Below are 19,086 nucleotides of genomic sequence, written 5' to 3'. Positions count from 1 at the left end.
TTGGATAGAACGAAAAAGTTACGAGTGCACAGTGGATTTTTTATACACTTAGGCGAAATTTAAAAGTTTGGGAATGTACAAAGCGCACATAATATGCAGAAAGGTAAAGGATATTCGAAATGCTTGTTGTAACGTTTAATAAGGAAAATTAATTTTTATGCAATTTCCGTTTCATTAATAACGTCAATGAAGATATGAAATTACACAAAAATTCGCAATCTGGTCACGAGAAGTGGGATATTGGACTTTAAGTAGCTTTAAAGAAAATGTGGTATTCTATTCAAATGTTTGAACAGTGTAAAAAGATCATGAACTTCTTATCAGAACTTTTTAATGCTTTCCTAATTGTTTGATAGTACAGGATACAATCGTTGAAATATTTCAAAGATTCGAGGAACTTCTTCCTTAAAGAGATGACTTCGTTCAACTTCAACGGTAACTTCATCGATTCTCACAGTAGGTGCCATTAAGCTTGTATTATCTCTCACATATTTACGTATTCATATGCTTATACAGAAATTTCCGTAATTGTATGATGTTAAAATTGAAATATTCTTTCGAGCGTTTACATACAAGTCATATTGCCATCGTGAATGTAAATTTACACAGTTCTCTGTGGTGAAATCCAAACGGAACTATTAGGCACTATGAAACATCGTTCCCCTAAAGTTTGAAATTTATTAAATTGTAAGCAACTGCTGCGTATGAGCATAATAATTTATTAACAGTCAGCAGATCTCAGGAGAAAACTTAACAATTTTGTAATAAGTAATAAGAGCAATCGTTTTTACTTACATATATTAAATTTATTATATCTATAATAGTTCCTTTTATTCATGCATACTTCTCTGATACCTATATCGAAGATGTATAGTACTGGTCTTTATTTTGATGATTCAAATACCTATAATAAGAATAATAATACTCTAGTTACTTGACACTTGTGTACTTCGTTTATATAGTCCTTTTATCCGTATAACATCGAATCTAATGGCAAAGATGATACCAGTATTTCTTGGTAATGTTTATCGTTAACTCATATATTTCAATAATATTCGTTTATTATTGCTACAAATCGTTTAAAGTGTTCGGACACTTAACACGTTTAGTACGGCGTTCACTTTTTTAAAAGACTATCGTATTTCGCGGTACGGGACAAATAGGCTACGTAATGCACTTTCGTATTTGGCGATACGGGGCAACAGTGACCCGTAGCAATTTTGATCGAATGATCATATTGTCCTTTCCGTAATTCCGCACTTCTTTCGACATATGTTTCGTATTGCACTTCCATATTTGACAGATTTATGAAATATACTACAATATAATAAAGTGGCCATCTGTTGATAACGAGGAGCGTTGTTACATTCTTAGTGGTACGTGACAAATAAGCCTCGTACAACAAATCGTTACAATCGTTAAATTTTTCGCACTAATTGGATGATTTATGATTTACAACTATATTATGTTACTTTACTCTGCGGAGACTCAGTTAATTTTTGTATCGTTGATAAATGTTGAACAATGAAGGAAATAGTAGCTACGCAAATAAGGAAAGTTTAATGAAAAAGGGGCTACCCAGAAGGAAAGTTCGTTACGGGGCCTATATGTCCTATACCGCAGTGAACATGTTAATGGGCGATCGAGTAGACTAGAGTCTAGTGACTAGAGCCTAGTAGCTAAAGTTTAGTTTCTGGTTGATATGAGTACTTTAGTTGATATTATTTGTCAATTAATATTTTTGACATTTTCGTCTAATATTTTTTAACTTTTTCTCGTTTTTTTCTCTTTTTTTTAAAAGTTAGTTTAAAAACATCGAATAATGGTTTAAACTCGTTTCTATATATGCCAACATAGCGATTTTCCAACGATTTTGCAGTTGCAACGATTTTGTAATTTTGCAGTGAGAGGATTAAAGGATAAACTATTCTTTTGTAAGAAATTATTCTCAGTGTGTACTCATTCCATTTTTCTTTCGGAATAGAGAAAGAGAGAGAGAGAGAGAGAGAGAGAGAGAGAGAGAGAGAGAGAGAGAGAGAGAGAGAGAGAGAGAGAGAGAGAGAGAGGAAGAGAGAGACAAGAAGGTAAAAGCAAACAGACAACTTGTTGACATTTTGCTGATATTTGAGGTTTTCCATCGATTCGATAGAGATTGAGGTTGCTTGTTGAAAGTTTCCGCGAAATATGACGCGCTAGGTTGAATTGAGGACCAGCCAGTCGTACACTTGTTCCAATCGAAATTGAATCTTTTTCCAACGAGTGAAACTAAATTGAAAGTGATTAGATCGGAAATTGAAGGCATTTTGGTCGATTCGAACGAATTTGGACCGATTTAAATGTATTTGAACTGAGTGAACCGAGTTTGAGTTGGTTTGCATCGATTGCAAATGGAAATGACGACTGTTGTCAAACCATTCCGAATCTCAAACAAATCAATCGAATAGAGAATCAATCGAAATTCGAATGAACAAATCTGTCTAAAATCGATTTAATCGAACAAATCACTTCAAATCAAGAAGAATCAAGACAAGCTTGTTAATCCTAAACCTACCTTAACACGTTAAATGGAGAATATTTCGATTTACGAAGTCGATTCCTATATTCCGCATTGAAAAATACTAAAAACAACTTTTTTCACTTGGTTTTCCTTAAAAAGTGATTACAACACACGTCAGATTTCTGAGGAAAAAGAAAGTATTGTCCACGCGTATCGACATCGTCACTGAAGAGCTTCTTCCACTTCGATACACATATCGACATCATACTAAATGTGTTAACTGTGTTAACATACACTGCCGTGAATAATTATAAGCTCAAGCCCATTTTTAGATTTTTCATAATATTAAAACAAAAATTGACAAAGTCTTTTATATAATTTCATATTGTCACATAAAACTGGAGATACGATATGTAAAATTTTTCTTCTTTAGAAATCTGTAGAAAATTAAACTTTTCCTTAAAATTACGTTTTCGGCTATGAAAAAATATAAACTTGATGTTAACTTTGTTACGTTCTCATTCGATATTTAGTGGATTTCTCTTTATTTTCTATTACTTCTGTTATCTATTAACTTATTTAAAGCTTCGTTTTGAATAACCGGCCATACTTGTTAGAATCCCCCACAGGTTCTCAGTAGGATTCAGATCAAGACTCAATGCTGGCCATGGTAATAATTCTATTCCAAAATCTGGGAAACAATTTTTTGTAGTGGCGGCTATATAAATGGGAGCATTGTATTGTTGAAAAATTGTCTCCTTGTTCGCTATTTCGGTTATGAAATTTCGTCATGAGACAACTCTTGATATTCTATAGCGTCCGATCGATCTGTTACAAAAACAATTTCATTGAACATATCCAGACATGATCAGTGGTTTCTTGCAGACATTGAAGAAATAATGAAGAAAGGATGAACAATGTGTTTGAGTCTATAATCACTCGCAGCACTGCAAATCATTTCTAAAATAACTCAATCCGATTCAAACCGATTAGAGACGACTCAAGATCAATCAAAACTAAAAAGATATCGCGTTATCGACATATTCGATTCGTTTAAGTGTGTGACTAGCTTTAGTTTTCGAGATTGCCTGCCATCGAAAAATCCCGTCAGACGCTTTTCTCTGAAATGGTGCTTCTGTTACTGTCCCTCCTCTGCAACGTACGTTGGTGTCTTTGGGTACGGACAGGTGGTTCCCTGTCGCTACCAACTCTTCTCAGACTAGTGTCTCTTTCGATACGAGCGTTTTTCGGTGCCACTGGACCACGAATATTTGTGTAGACCACGTAAACGGCTAGGATCCCGACCACGAACATGGCCACACCCACGCCACTTACCGTGCCAACCTATATCGTTATATCATATAATCAATAACAATTTCATTCTTTTATTTTAATTATCACAATCTATCGGAATATTATTCTACGATATCCCATAATTTGTGTCTGATTTCTCATTAGGGAAACTTGCAATTTAATTACCTACAATAAGTTGTATACAAGGCTGTATATTAGGTCGACGATAGACATATGCCATTATAGGTGTCCATTTTCTATTACGCGTCTATTTGGAATTACGTTACTTAGGTCGAAATAACTTCAAAGTAACTAGCTTCGCTTATACGAATATAAGCCTGAAGTCAAGCCACTTGTATTCAAGTAAATAAAACTCAATTTAGATTAGTCAAATTGAAGTTACTTGACTGATCAGAACGAAGCTTGACTCATTAACATGCACTGTCATCTGCCAAGTGTGAAAAATTTGAACAACGACTGCACAAATAATGAAACCCTAAATGAGAATTGCAGAACAACTGGTACAGGTTAATAACTGAACAAATGACTAACCATGGTCCACCACTCGGTGTTATCTATCTCAGAAACGAGAACCTGAGCAGTCTCGTCGTCGTTCTCGTGCAACATCTTAATCTCCTTCGGTGTGGTAGCACAGCCAGTCTTCATCCCTTTTTCCTTACTGATCAACTTCTTGAACGCTTTAGGCATTTCATCCTCATCACCCTCGTTATCGTCATCCTTATCATCATCCTTTTCATCATCGTCGTCTTTGTCGCCATCGTTGTCATCGTCGTCGCCCCAATGTAATTTTACCTTGTTCTTGCTGACGACGATCGTGCCTATTGTCTGTAGATCCGAGGCCTTTACTTTCATCGACAGCTCGAGAGAAGCAGCACTTGATTGCGATTCCTTCGCGTGACCCGCGATTACGTTCGACACAACGTTGTTCCAGTCGACGGCGTTTACCTGGCTCTTGCACTTCTTCTTCTTGCTACAAGCAAGTCAAACGGTTCATTCAGAACGACAAAGCGTTCAGGTTAGATTGCTTTTGAGATATTGTTGATGCAAAGTGGAAAAAGATAGGTGTGGAATATCAACCTTTCAATTTGCCAATTATAATAAAAAATTATTATAATTAATTTATTAATATTTATATATATAATTTATCATTAATTAATTATAAATAGACGTCGATAGATCTCCGTATAACGAACGGAAATAATTTCTGTCGTGGTATTCGTAGCACGTCGTTGAGATTTCGCTAATTAACGCTTGATTCGATCAAACTCGATAATTATCCTGCCGATTAATTAATCTAATTACACGTTGTTCCATCTACGATAGATCTTGTCTTTACAGGAGAATGATAAAGGAACTGACAAAATAAACTTTGACAAGCTACCTAACGCTTGAATCGTATTTCAAGATTATCAAATTAATCTTAATTTATACCGATTTGCATTCTATGAAAATTGCTCTGTAAAATGAGCAAGTTAATAGATACGGTAACGATTAATACGTTATCGGTTAAGTTCGACATTAAGATCAAACTCTGATACTTTAATTTTGCTCTAAATATAGCGAAAGATTTAAATACGAGTTTTAGATTAGAATGCTCACACCAATGTTATTATTAATATGTTGTATTTGTATTTATACATTGTATACTACTGACGAAAAATGTGGGATCATCACGTATTTCATAATATTGAAATTTCGGAAAAAGGTTAGGTGAGAATGTTATGTTGTTTTTCATCAAAGATCTATCGAAATAAAAGAAATTACTGTTGGTGTCTCATCAATTTCGAATCAACTGTATTGTATTAATCTCTACAGACAATGTTATAGCAGATAATTTGCCACAAAGAAAATCCTAAGTAATATTTAATATTTTAATGATAAATAATATGTATCATTTATTGATCATTATCGTTCATACATACATACGTGACTCGTAAAATTAATAATCGTAAATAATAGGTACCGCTTATTAATGACAGTTGTTCATAAATATGTGACTGATAAAAGCGAGCGTCTGTTTGAATTTTGAATCGACCGACTACGTAACGACGTTTCCACTGTTGAAGATGTAAAGTATAAGCATATTTTGATTATCTTGACTGACTTTTTGCTTCTTACATAATTAGATGCTGCGAATTTATGCCATGGGTGACTGTGTATTTTGCAATTTTTTCACGGGAACAGACGATTAACGAGTAATCAAATAGTCATGCTCACCACAGCGTGTCTAACGCTTTCGCATACACCTTTATCGCGTCCTCAAGCCATCTAACTTCCCTCAGTTCCTCCGAGTCGTATTTCCCGCTATCTTTGCTCGACCACCATTTCGACTTCTCTACCCTTGCTTCTAATCCTGGGAATTCGTTCCTAAAAAGAAAAGAAAAGTTCACGGAATTTTTCTACCATATATTTTTATGTATTTTCATATAAAATCTACGTATACGTATATTATAATACATGCAATTACGTATTATAATACGTACTGTTAGATTGAGTAATAAGTTCACTCACGAGTTCCTAAAAGAGCACGTTATTATAATTTTCACATAAGATCTACCGAGTCCTCTTTAGTATTATTATTTCTTTATTAACGTACATATATCTACCATTAAAAAATTCAAGGACGTATCTTTTATGTTTTTACATTCGTCAAATATTTTTATAGCATTCTTCTGAAGGCTACAAAAACTCACTAGTGAAATGTGAACGAATTTATTGCTCAACCCAACATATAAATTTGGGTATAGTAGGTTAATATATAGATTTAGATATACAGGATGGTTGGTAACTGGTGGTACAAGCGGAAAGGGGGTGTTTCTACGCGAAAAAAGAAGTCGAAAATATAGAATAAAAATTTTTCGTTTGAGGCTTTGTTTTCGAGAAAATCGACTTTGAATTTTCGCTCGGTGCGCGTGCGGTACGTTATAATTGATCTCACTGTAGATCGTTGTCTCGGTGGAAAAATTAAAAAAAAAATCTTTATTCTATATTTTCGACTTCTTTTTTCGCGTAGAATCACCCCCTTTCCACTTGTACCTCCAGTTACCAACCACCCTGTAGATATGTTCAATACATATTTATACTGTTATTATCTGTTTAACAAATACAAAATTCGAAGCAATTGTAATTATAAGCACCTCTTACATATATATGATTATGTTTGTAATTATAATTTCATATAATTTCTTAAATATAATATAAGAGACATAGAGTAATTTACATGTATTAGAAATGCTTATAATTATAATTTCTTCAAATTTTTTATTTGTTTTATTTGAAAAATTGTTTATATGAAAGTTGTCTGATTTCATGAGAGAAACTTAATAGAATATTTCTGTATACATGTGTATGTACATTATAGAATATTTGGATACATCATTCTTTATGGGGCCACATTTTAAAATGGGCCTTCAAATGTATAAACGAAGCCCTGTTTGGATATTTGGTATATTGGACTTGTTACATACAGAGATTTTAATATCAACATGTTCCTCGTGTTTAATAGGATTGTATATTTCCTAGAATTTTTATTGTGCATTTTAAGATCTAATCATATAAAGTATATCTCTATGTATTTCCAGGATCGAATTATATTTCTTTCTTTGTAGAAGTTTCTGACAGGTATGAGCGAATGATTAATAGCAATGATTAAATTACGGAAACGCTAATTTAACATATAACGATCTTAATAACGAAAACGAGAATAAAATTATTAAATTACGATTATATGTCCTTGATTACCAGCGTAAATCAGACTTTATGTTCTAGAAGATCTTCGTGGAATATCCCGTTTTTTATGGTTGCATTATTTAGATTAAATCTATGAAAATTGAATGCAGCACCTCACGTATATATAGTCATTGTTATTTCTAATATCCTTATTATCGTGTAATTTCCATGACTCCAATAAAACCATATATATAAGCAATTACATCATGTCCTTGACAATCCGTCTTTGACTAAAAAACAACTCCCCTTCATTTTTCAATTATTATAGCTTACCTCAATATTACTCTATATTTCTTATATTATATTTAAGAAATTACAAACATAAATATATATATATAAGAAAATACAAAATGGTAGGCAGAATTTAATTGCTATTAAGGACACATTAAATATATACGATAAATCAATTGAAAACAGATTAAAGAGAAATAAAATGTAAATATAAAATACAATCGATCAGAACGACGTTTGAGTAATAATAAAATATAGCGGTAGAATTTGCAATTGTAACAGTCACTAATTAGGTGACAGAACGTCAGATAGATACGTGCTAATGAACTCGGTGTGGTCGCGTGCTAATGTTTGCTTGTACTTATATTTCTATTAACCGCTATCTATTATCCTGATATTAATATGCAAAGGCTAATTGCACGATTAGGCTTATTTCCATGAATAACAGATTGCCGCTATAATGACGATACATTGAATATAAAATGCGTCTCGGTGACGCAATCTGTGGAATAACATGCGAACATAAGCGTAATTCATTCGATCGAAAAACAATTTTTATTTTTATTTTTATTTTATGTTAATTTTTAATTTGTTGCTTCGTTTTCTAAAAATTGTTTCCTCGTCCCTTCGAAACCTAGCACTAACGCTGCTGCTTTATCGCAAGATAACAGATTATATGTACTAAAATTATAATACGCGAATAATTTTTTAGAGATAAGGAGCAATTATGCGTGTATTTTTTAATCTCATCTCGATTGATTAGTCACTTCACTAATGTTCTAGTGCATACTGTAAAAACGTGTGATAGTTGCTTTATTATGTTTTAGTTGTTGCTGCGTTATGCTTTAACTACTGTATTGAAAATTATTATATAATGGATAAATTATCGTGATAAATCTGATTAATATGGATAACGTAGTAATATGCGTTTTTACATATACTGTTCAAAATGCAAATACAACTAATAAATGTAAGCGTGTGAAACCGTAACGAAAAGAATATTAAACGAATTCTTGCAATCCTCTATCGTAGTTAGAATGTTAAGAAACAGAATTCGGTGATGCAGTTTGATTAAACAAAACTGCAAATGAATTGTTGCATTAACGCAGCATTGATTCCCGCTGGATGAAGACGCATTTTTAATTTTTACAATAAAAGAAAAAAAAGAAAAAGAATCAGTGTAATCGCGGCAACAGGAAACTAACTCGTTGGAAGTTCGATCCGTTCGGTAATTAATTTTTTGCCCCGCCTTTTTCTTCCTGAATCCAGCGACTGGTTACGTACACGATATTTATGATCACATTAATTATGCTTAACAGTAAACTCGTATGAAGTTTGCACAATCGGCACGCGATCTGCTGAAGCTTTTTGTTACGTGCGTTTGTATGAGTCAGACGTCGACGCAGGATTTCCATTGTTGTGATGACACCTGGAGAGGAGAGAAAGGGAGAGAAAGAGAGAAAAAATATGCTATTGTATTAATAGACGGAGTATTACGCAACAATAGGTCAGCATGGCTACCGTTTGCTCACGAATGATCGTGAGTAAGAGATAAGCTGTGATAGATCGATACGATCGGTAATTCTCGGGTTGAACTTATGCAACTTCGACATTTCTGAGTTACACAATTGACACGGTCGATACTTTGGAAGATCGCACAAGCCATATAGATTAAATTAATTTCTAGGGTCGACGAACGTTTCTATGTTTGTCAAAGTGGATTCGTAAAATTTGGTTTTGAATTATTTATACGATTAAGACGATCGTAAAAGGGAACGTTGCAAAATTTATTTTATAGGGTCAATAGATTTCTTTATATTTGAAGATTTGAAAAATAAGTGTTGGCCATTTCAACTTTTGCAAATTATGCGGTTAATATAATCTACGTGTACCTGAGGAGAGATAGAATTTATGTAAAATAGTAAAATTTAAATTTTAGATCGATAGAATTTTCTGTACTCCGAAATTTCAATAATTAAGAAACAAATTTTTCTCAAATTGGAAACGGTTTTCTTAAATTTTTTTCATAGATGCTGGATACCAGACATCACTAGACGTGGAATTCTGACGAATCGTCATGTCGCGTCGGTTAGATGAATCAGAGAGTCGATGAAGGTCCAGTCGAACAAATGACATATGTGGGAAGTCTAACGATTGTGGTGCACATTGTAATGTTCAGCGTGGAGAACGAACGTGATTTCTCTTTGTAAATATGCGAATTGAACGAGGATTTAAAGCGACGTTTACAGCAAAGAGCTTTTGGGCAATTGAAAGTGCGAGTTGATGGGCGTTAAGCCATTTACAATAAAATTGTGTAATCGAATTTCAATCAAGTAGAAACGATTTCCCGTTATATCAAATGAATTATGCATTGTGTACAAGAACGAATCTTCAATTCCAGTTTAATTTGTCTTTCAATGTGTTGGCAGCGTGAATCACTAATTGATAATCAAGTTCTATAAATACACTTAATTGTTTTCGACGATTGTAATTTGGCGGAATGGTTTCATTGGTTTCGATTGTAATTGTTAGACAAAAAATTATGTTCCTTTCGTTTCCTCTGTAATCGGATTTATCAAAGTAACGATTAAGATATTTTGGACTTTTAAGAGTAATACGTAATATTCGGAAAATTATTTGGCCTTAGATCTGATATATTGAAGTTTTTAATTAACGATTTAATAGCATTAGTGATGAGTCAGCTTTCGATACAATCTTAATTACTATTTATTTATTTTTTTATTTATTTATTTATTTATAAGAAGGTGTGACCATTAGAATGCATTTACAACATGTATTTATCGGATATAGCAACTTACAAAAACAGAAAAGAGAAAAAGGTCAAAAATCAAAATTTTATACAATATAGATTAAAAGACATTAATTGAAGAACAGTAAATTTAGATTCAAGATAACGAAGAGGGGAAGTCTACGCGGTCCGAAAAACTATTAGCTAGAAGACAAATACGAGTTAGAGATGGAAATATTTAGATTTATAAAAACTGTAAGAAAAGAACTGTTCGTTTGATCATTGATGATTTCATATGGCGAACTCAAATTGAAGAGAAATCCACTCTCATTCAGAGATCTTAGATCAAGTAATTCTTGGTAAAGAATCATGAAACCCTCTGCTCATAGAGCATTGCAATCGACTGTGTTTACGATGCGAAAAAGACTTGTATTAAATTGTTTCGAGAAGCAGGACGTGTAATACGATAAGGAAATCAGATGTGAGATGCATGCTCCTGACGGAATCTGATTAACGAGCAGTATAATAATTTAATTGTTGAAGCCTATGTGAAACAGAGGAATGGCGCATAACAAATCCTAAGATTCTTGAGGATGTTTTCAAAGTAGAGAGAGAAGGTTAGTTGAGAGTTATAATAAACTCGAAGGTCATAGATGACTTGAATTGAAAATAGGTTTCAATCAATGCGCAGGGGGAGGTAGAGACACGTTTGATTACCTGGAGTCTTCTAGAAGCAGTATAGCGTTTGTCGAGTTGACGTGCTTCAGGTGTTCTTCGAGGCGCCCTTCGCTGATGACCAGAACGGTCGCGTTCACCGGTTTGCTGAAGAATTCGTCTTGCGGCGTTCCAATATGCACGATGTGCGAGGTCAAGTCTGTTGCATATTCAAACTTTCGAATTTCCTAACTTGTGAATTATCAGAGGTGGAAATGTTAAAATTTAGCAATTATTTACAAAAGGATGCTCTCCACCGATCTCGATAGCCTTAAAATATATTATTAAGGTGATCGTGCTCATTTCTTTTCCTATACGTATTACCATCGCGGCCTTAGTTATGTACTTTTAATACTATGTATTTCTTAGAATTTTCATTTGAATCAAGGCTAATTAGTAATAAATAGATATATTCCAATTTATAATTAGTAGATTCGTTGCTTCATGTTATAATTAATATTATCTAACCAGAAACATCTCTGTCATTATATCGGGAAATGCAGTTATTCGATCGTCAAAATGATAACAGCGACTAAATAGAAGTTCTGTGATATAACCAACGTAATGCTGTTTCGTACGTCTTGTCTTTCAGCAGAACACGTCACGTACATGTTAATAATTAGAGTCAGCAGATACGTGTGTATAAATGTCCCCCACACGTAACCTAGTGATAAACACGTCTTAGCATGTAAGTCATACACAAAAATATGTTTGGTAGTACGTATAAAGAATGTTAATCCCAGCCAAACTATAACTTATTGATTTATCTGTTTTTTATTTATATGAAACGTAATTAGTATCGATAAGATAAATTTAACGTGGCCTATATAAAGAGTGCATTGAAGACTAAATGAAACTGGATTTAAATGAAATTTTTTATGAATATCCCGAAACCTAAGACTGAGTGACAGTAGCGCAGTAGGCAGTAACGTGGGGAAAAATTGTTCGCGATGATGACTTTGACAATATATTTCAGAATCATCGAGACTGATAGGCAGCACCATTTCCTATTCTGTTTTCCCATTATATAATTTCTGAATTTCTGAATTTCTGAATTTCCAAATTGTTACATCCTGGAACATTTAGAATACTCTAATAGAATAGATGCTGCATACTATTATCTGTTCCATCGTGTCTACTATCGATTTCTCAAATCTATCACTCAATTCTATCGCAATTATTATGATTTAATTTCATATAGCGATAATCCTGTCCTGATAAACTCAATAAATTGGCAATCTCACCGTCTTGATCGCCGTCATCGATCAAAACGCACAGACCCTTCCTAATGGCTGCTATTGTCAGTTTTTTAGCAATGTTTTGAGCATCATCCTCGCCATCTTCATCCGCGTTCACCACCAACGTGAACGACTTCCACTTCAGTTCCTCCACGACCTTCAAGGTGCCCTGAAACAGAAAATCGTGTCTGGTCAGCGATGATCTGAAATTCCTTTACAATGATCCATCTGCTTTCATTAATTTGCCACAGATCATAATTTGAAAGAATCACCATTTTTGTACGAGAATACTTTGCCACTTCTCAATAATTCAATAATTCAGTAATTCGAAATTTCAATGCTTTTCACATTTATTCTATTTAAATCTTCGTTATTTCATAAGATTCGTATGAAATTTGCGAGAAATAACGATTAGAAAGCACGTGTTCGCGAATAGGATTAAGTAACACGTAACCGCAATTTTATTTTCGCGTCGTTGAATTTGCAATTATGCGTGTATAAAATATAATATATATGTAAATTCTATAGAATTTAGAACACCAACCGACGGTTTGACTTTCCCTGTGTTTACTGGGAGTTGGTTGAACGATATAAGTAAAGAAGGACGGGCATTTAATACAGAGAATAAAACAGGATTTCGAGAAGCGAAGATTGAACAAAGAAGAAGAAAAGCAAGTTAAGAGTTAGAAGGAGAAAGAGAAAAGGGATTGGAAGCGGAGAGTTTTGAGGAGATACGGAAGAAGACTTAGAAAACCGATTCTTCAGATTCACGAATCGATCGCCTGATTTCCAAAAATATTACACCATTACATATATATATATATATATGTAGTATCGTGGACGAGAGGCCTGGGGGGTGTCGGGCGAATTGTAAACGAACGGTTGCGGAGCATGTGCGTGGTGGGGCTAAGACAAAAGATATGAGGCTAAGATAAAAGACAAGGGGTTGCTAAGGGACATAAACGAATTAACGGCAATATAAGTTGGGAAGCCAGAGAGTGCGAATTGCGTTGTCGAGAGAGAGTTACAAATTAATTATCTAGTTGTCTTAATTAGAATACGTTATTGTGATTAGTTCACGTTAAACAACCATCGTTTCCTGTTTAATCAACATCTGTTTAATCCATTTATTGTAAATAAACTAATTGTAGTAGTAAGATACTTTGCTCCGGCAGTAATTCGAAAGAGGTCCCGGGGTATCCCAGCTGAGCGTCGGGCGATCCACCGTGGGGTTTTAGTCGGTTTAGTCCGACACTACCCCACCGCTTCCATAGAGCGGGAGGGGGGCTGTCCATGAGGATTTCCTCACGTATAGAAAAAAAGGAAAAAGTAGTAAGATACTACACATATATATGTAATGGTGTAATATTTTTGTATATATATGTACTTTGTATATATATATATATAGAGTAAGTCGCGTGAATTAACATTTACATGACCCCAGTTAACTATTATTTATTACTAGCCAAGTTTTCGAAAGCGAACTAGCTACGTTTCTACTTCATTAAGAATACTATATCCTGATTTTACGAAGAAACTTGAAACATTCCCTAAATGTCATCTAGCTGGAATTAATCCTCATGGAAAAGAACGCTGCGAACGACCCTGGATCTGGCTGATATTTATAGTTTAGCATCGCAAAGATGCATGGAATGTAACGTAGATTACGTGACGCAGCATCAATAATAGTTACGCATTATCAGATATTTTAATTTATAATTAATGTAATAATTTAATATTTTTGTCTTTATTGAAAAAGATAGGATGTACGTGTTGTAATGATCACGGACGTCATTGTATCAATTAATCTCGTTATGCGAAGGTTATTATAATAAGCAATTAGTCACCTGGACTAGATAAGAATCGGATTCCTTCATTAAATGATGAAGGTACGGAGAATTCGATTCTCGTCTCACGATGTGCGGCACTTTCAGCACTGACGTTATCTTGTGTACGGCTTCCGCATTTGTCGCAGTGTCTGGCCCGATAATTCCTACTCAACAAAGTAACACAACTTAGAACGAAGTATTGGGTTGGCAACTAAGTGATTACGGATTTTGTCATTAGGTGATATTGACAATCACTTAGTTGTCAACGCAATAGAATTGCCTGCGCAGCTGTATTTCTATGTACAGTTATTTTTTAAAAACTCAATTTTATATGCATTTATGATGAAAATAAGCGATCCCTTTATGACCGTTTCATGTTAGGAAATTTAATGGCATCTTAAAAACCACTATAACTTATAGCTTTTGAAAAAATGAAAGAACAACGTATGTTTTATAAATACGATGACATAAGAATGATAAATTTAGCTTCTTAGTCAATTGTTAAAGAAATTTGACGATCACAAAGTATGCTCCGTTTTTGCAAACAAATAATCAAATAAAAGGACAAATGCGAGGATCTTTAGATGCAGTTGTTTACAACGTTAATACGATCGAAAGAAAAAGAAAAAAAAAAAGAAAAAGAAGGAATGTGAAACGTTATTGGTGATAAAACACAGGTATTCGAGGCACGATCGTAAATTCTTCGATCTCGGCTTCACGATTTTGCGACTAACCAAGCGACGAGCTATGTGTGCGCTTGAAGCAGCGCAAACAGAAGGGGATTGCAGCAATGGAAACGGGGGGATCGTGACACGTCGTACGAAACATCTTTCTTTGGATAAGTATCAACTAGGAAAATCTCATGATCGATGTTCCAAGTTGTTGCGTTTACCTAAGTAGTAGGGCGGTTGCAAACAGCTCGTGTCTGCCCCCACGAGAGCCTTCATTGCTGCTTTCAGAGCGCCGGTTATGCTACCGCACGTGTCCACAACAGTCACTTCTGCAAAATAGTAGAAGCCATGCTTCAGTTATTCACCTTAACACGATTTCATTTCGTTGAGCTTTCACTCGACGCTATTCGATTGAGAACTTAAGTTAAGGAATGATCTTAATTAAAATGGGGGGTTCACGTTTGTGGATAGAAGTTGTCAGACTTTCAGATTCCAGGTTTCAGGATTTGGAGATTGGATTTCAATTGGAGTTGGTCTCTGTTTGCTTTAGCATGTTAAGCCTAATCGCGTTAAGCTATCATAGAATGTTATTCGTTTGAAAAATAAAGTTAGGGATGTCTTGAAGGGTAAATATGGGGAAAGTGAAGTTTCCGAGCTTTCTGATTTAACGTTTAGGATTTAGTGCTGGAATTTCAAGATTTCGGCCTTGTTTGCTTTAATATGTTAAACCTAATCGCGTTGAGCTTTTATAGAAGGCCATCCAACTGAGGCATTAAGTTATTTATATTAATGAGATGTTTAATTCTATAAATTCGATATTTCTATATGCAGAGGGTATTCTAAGGGTTTCAGGCTTTAGTCCTGCAGTTTTACGGACTGTAACGCGACCGATTGTATTAAGTTTCCACATAAAGCTACATGAAAAATTAAATTAGGAAATACGCGCTTAACTTTAAAAAATTGAAACCCGTATGCTTTGGAATTCATTCTCCTCGATAGAATTGAACTAACGATAATGATACGTTGAATTTTCACAGAATTTTGTCGATCTAAGAATTCAGCGATCATTAGTCCTGCAAAGTCGGAGTTTCTCTGTTTTGGAATCCATTCGCTTGAATATTCGTTATTTGATAAATGTCCAAGGAGACTGGATAACGTTCCACGCAAAAGATAAAAGGAAATCTCCGTTCTCTATGATTACAATCACTCCGAGCAAAACTAAAGAATGGAAAGTCAAAAACCTGTGAAACTATTCATTCGAAACGATCTTACCCAACACCGGAGACAACCAAGCTACTATACGATATATATTAACGTCTAATCTATTCTGCTCGGATAAGTATCAGGAATGTTTCCTTGACATCGTTTCTTTTTTCCCCTTTACGCTATTTCTTTTCTTATATCCTTTTGTTTCTTCGCTCAGCATCTTCTTCTGTCCCTGCTTATTACCCCGCGACGATAAAAAGACAAGATCACAAACGTATAATCGGTTTAATCATCGTGAAAATCTAAAGTCGAAATAATATTTCTCTTGTTTACCGATATCGTAGCCAGCTGTCTTGTTATTGTGAATCTCTGTGAGTAGCTTCGCCGCTTCGTACAGCAGTACACCTCTAGCGGATAGCTTTCTGCAGGACGCATCATCGTGGATGCTTGTCAGCAGCGAAATCTGCGCGTGATTTCCACATTCCGTACGCCCGCCACAGGTACACGCGTAGATAATGCCGATTATCATCAGCAAAGCTCTCATCTTCCCCATTCTAAATCCTCTCGTGTCTCTTCTCTTTTTCCCTCTGCTCTTCTTTTTCCACTTTCCTTCCCTTTGCTACTTTTAAATCTCTCGTTACGTTGTATTCTATTCTTTCATTGTTTCATTACGTTACATCTCTTCATCTTCGTCCTATTTCCTCTTTCAATATCTTCAATTCCCTGTTTCTTCCGACTTTTCGTAGATTCTCTTCCCTTCTTCTATATTTTCGTAATTTTAGATTTAGCTCGCAATAATTACAGAATATTGGCGGACGAAACACTCGTACCGAATACACCGTAAAATCTTGCAGCGTGAACGATTTCTTTCTTTCTCTCTTTTTAATCGCTCTCTTTGTCGTCACTGAACTATGGTACGCGGCAAGGAACGACGCGGACGCGCAGAAAAATGACGGAACGTCAGTGCGAGGCTCTCGTTACGGGGGCGAAGATCGCTGGGAGCTAATCACGACAGAGCAGCCGTAGCCTGTTCTTCAGCAGCTTCTCCTCGAACTGTGGACCTTGATAGTGAAAAGCGGAAGCTTTATATAAGGAAGCCAATACGGTATGTATTAGGCGAATTTCTAGGGTTTTAGGCCCCAATAACCACGCGCCAGGTGTTCTCAAGACGACCTTGTTATTCCCTCTTCCTCTTTCAATCCTGCTATTATACGTGTCAACCCTTCTTAACATCGTTCAATATAGCAACTTCGAATATTTTGTATTTTCCTTCATTTTATTTCATTTATTTACTTTCGTTTAAATCGATCTTAGCAATATATAATCTTTTATGCTTCAACTGCTTGAAGATTAAATTTTTATTTGTTTTATAATAGAATGTTATGTACGTTATATTAATACGTGTTTACAGACAGTCAATTCTATTGAATGTCTCAATTAAAATTGCTACCAAAGAGAAAACAAAGCGATTAACATGTGGAGAAAAGTTTGTACGTACAATATCAAAGCACTATCATATGACAATAAGAAAAGGATATACTTCGTATTGAAGATTGTTGACATTTCTTTATATGTCAATACTCGTTTCTTTTTTTTAACACGTCTCTGTAGAAGATACCCGGACGAGGTCAATGTATTTTACCAAGCTATTAATTTAACAAAAATTAGTAATTTATCTAGTTATTCGGTTTGAGTGAAACATCTCGTACTATATACTTTGTAATTACTTGCTGTGTAGAATACATATTATGGATTGTACGGAAGATCATGTTTAAAAAATTCGATTGATTAAATTGTATTTTTTTCTTTACTTAAGACTGCGTCATTATATTTCATTGGTTTAACGGAACATTCGAAACGAAGAAACTACTCGTATTTTAAATTAATATTGGGCAAATCTATCTCGTAAATTATTCAATTTTCTATTAATAGGCTACAATTTTCTTCTAAGCTTAATATACAGGGTGGTTGGTAACTGGTAGTACAAGCGGAAAGGGGGTGATTCTACGCGAAAAAAGAAGTCGAAAATATACAATAAATTTTTTCGTTTGAGGCTTTGTTTTCGAGAAAATCGACTTTTCGCTCGGTACGCGTGCACTTTATCACGTCTCGTTATAACGGATCTCACTGTAGATCGTTGTCTCGATGAAAAAATAAAAAAAAAATAAAAAAAAATTTTTATTCTATATTTTCGACTTCTTTTTTCGCGTAGAATCAACCCCTTTCCGCTTGTACCACCAGTTACCAACCACCCTGTATATTGGTTTCCTATTTTCTACATTTATTTCAGGACTCCTACTTTACGTTCTATAAATACATTTTCTTGCGCCGTACAAGTAGAAATTACAATCGACTGTGTAGGTACTTTAATCTTTCATGACTACAGAAAGAACTGGTTACAAAGAGTTGAAACCTATTACGTGAAACTATTGCTTCACTGTTCCTTTCGTTCGAAGCCTGTTTCTTTATTACGTTACAGCGGAAAACTTCTACAACCCTCTTGCTTTGTTGTGGCAGTTTTACATAATGTGATGCACAATTTCGCCTGTGTACACAGAAAATATATCAAACTGACCAACGGAATATATATATTACACAATCGATACTACAATTATAGATACAAAGTGCCCCATTTAACATCTCGTCGACTATATATAATAGAATTAAATGCTTTCTTCATATGTATCTTTCCTCACCGCCTTTCGATTACTATTATTCGTATGTGATCAAATTAAATACCCTTTTCAGCTATGTTTCTCTTCTACGTCTCTCCACCAATGATTTTGTTTTAGTTATTTATTTCTTATTTTAGAGCTATCTATTTTAATGTTCGTATATACTATCAGGTTCTACATTCTATTAATCACATTATATTCTATGGTATCAAATATTATATTATGTAGCGTAG

At 34.5% G+C, this 19,086-nt stretch overlaps 2 protein-coding genes across 4 annotated transcripts in view; one reads left to right on the top strand and one right to left on the bottom strand.

Annotated features, from left to right (window-relative positions):
- ETHR (ecdysis triggering hormone receptor) overlaps positions 1 to 19,086 on the top strand; it is a 126,787-nt gene that overhangs the window by 32,201 nt on the left and 75,500 nt on the right. The window contains exon 1 of one of the 3 annotated variants that reach the window (XM_069109194.1): positions 17,181 to 17,283. The exons of the other annotated variants lie outside the window; for them this stretch is intronic. The gene's annotated coding sequence lies outside the window, so the exon portion shown is untranslated. Of the gene's footprint in view, positions 1 to 17,180; positions 17,284 to 19,086 lie in introns of those variants that run through there. 3 annotated transcript variants of the gene reach the window in all.
- Positions 315 to 17,236, bottom strand: LOC138177878 (uncharacterized). Its single transcript, XM_069109153.1, has 8 exons — positions 16,512 to 17,236; positions 15,194 to 15,301; positions 14,320 to 14,465; positions 12,479 to 12,641; positions 11,238 to 11,394; positions 6,029 to 6,178; positions 4,343 to 4,781; positions 315 to 3,841 (listed from the first exon to the last, which is right to left on the bottom strand). The coding sequence occupies exons 1-8, from the start codon at positions 16,729 to 16,731 to the stop codon at positions 3,605 to 3,607; spliced, it is 1,620 nt and encodes a 539-aa protein (XP_068965254.1). The 5' UTR covers positions 16,732 to 17,236; the 3' UTR covers positions 315 to 3,604.

The sequence above is a fragment of the Bombus flavifrons genome, chromosome 1 (genome assembly GCF_040668555.2).
Source record: "Bombus flavifrons isolate JBK064 chromosome 1, iyBomFlav1_principal, whole genome shotgun sequence".
NCBI classification, from domain to species: Eukaryota; Metazoa; Arthropoda; class Insecta; order Hymenoptera; family Apidae; genus Bombus; species Bombus flavifrons.
The sequence above is the reverse complement of the archived record's forward strand: the minus strand, read 5'-3'. Positions and strand labels throughout refer to the sequence as shown.

Excerpts from the sequence above, each read along its gene's own strand:
- LOC138177878 (XM_069109153.1), bottom strand. The coding sequence starts at position 16,731 with ATGGGGAAGATGAGAGCTTTGCTGATGATAATCGGCATTATCTACGCG. Across the intron at positions 4,782-6,028 it reads AAAGCGTTAGACACGCTGTG|CAAGAAGAAGAAGTGCAAGA; the intron begins GTGAGCATGACT and ends ACTTGCTTGTAG. Across the intron at positions 3,842-4,342 it reads ACACCGAGTGGTGGACCATG|GTTGGCACGGTAAGTGGCGT; the intron begins GTTAGTCATTTG and ends ATAACGATATAG.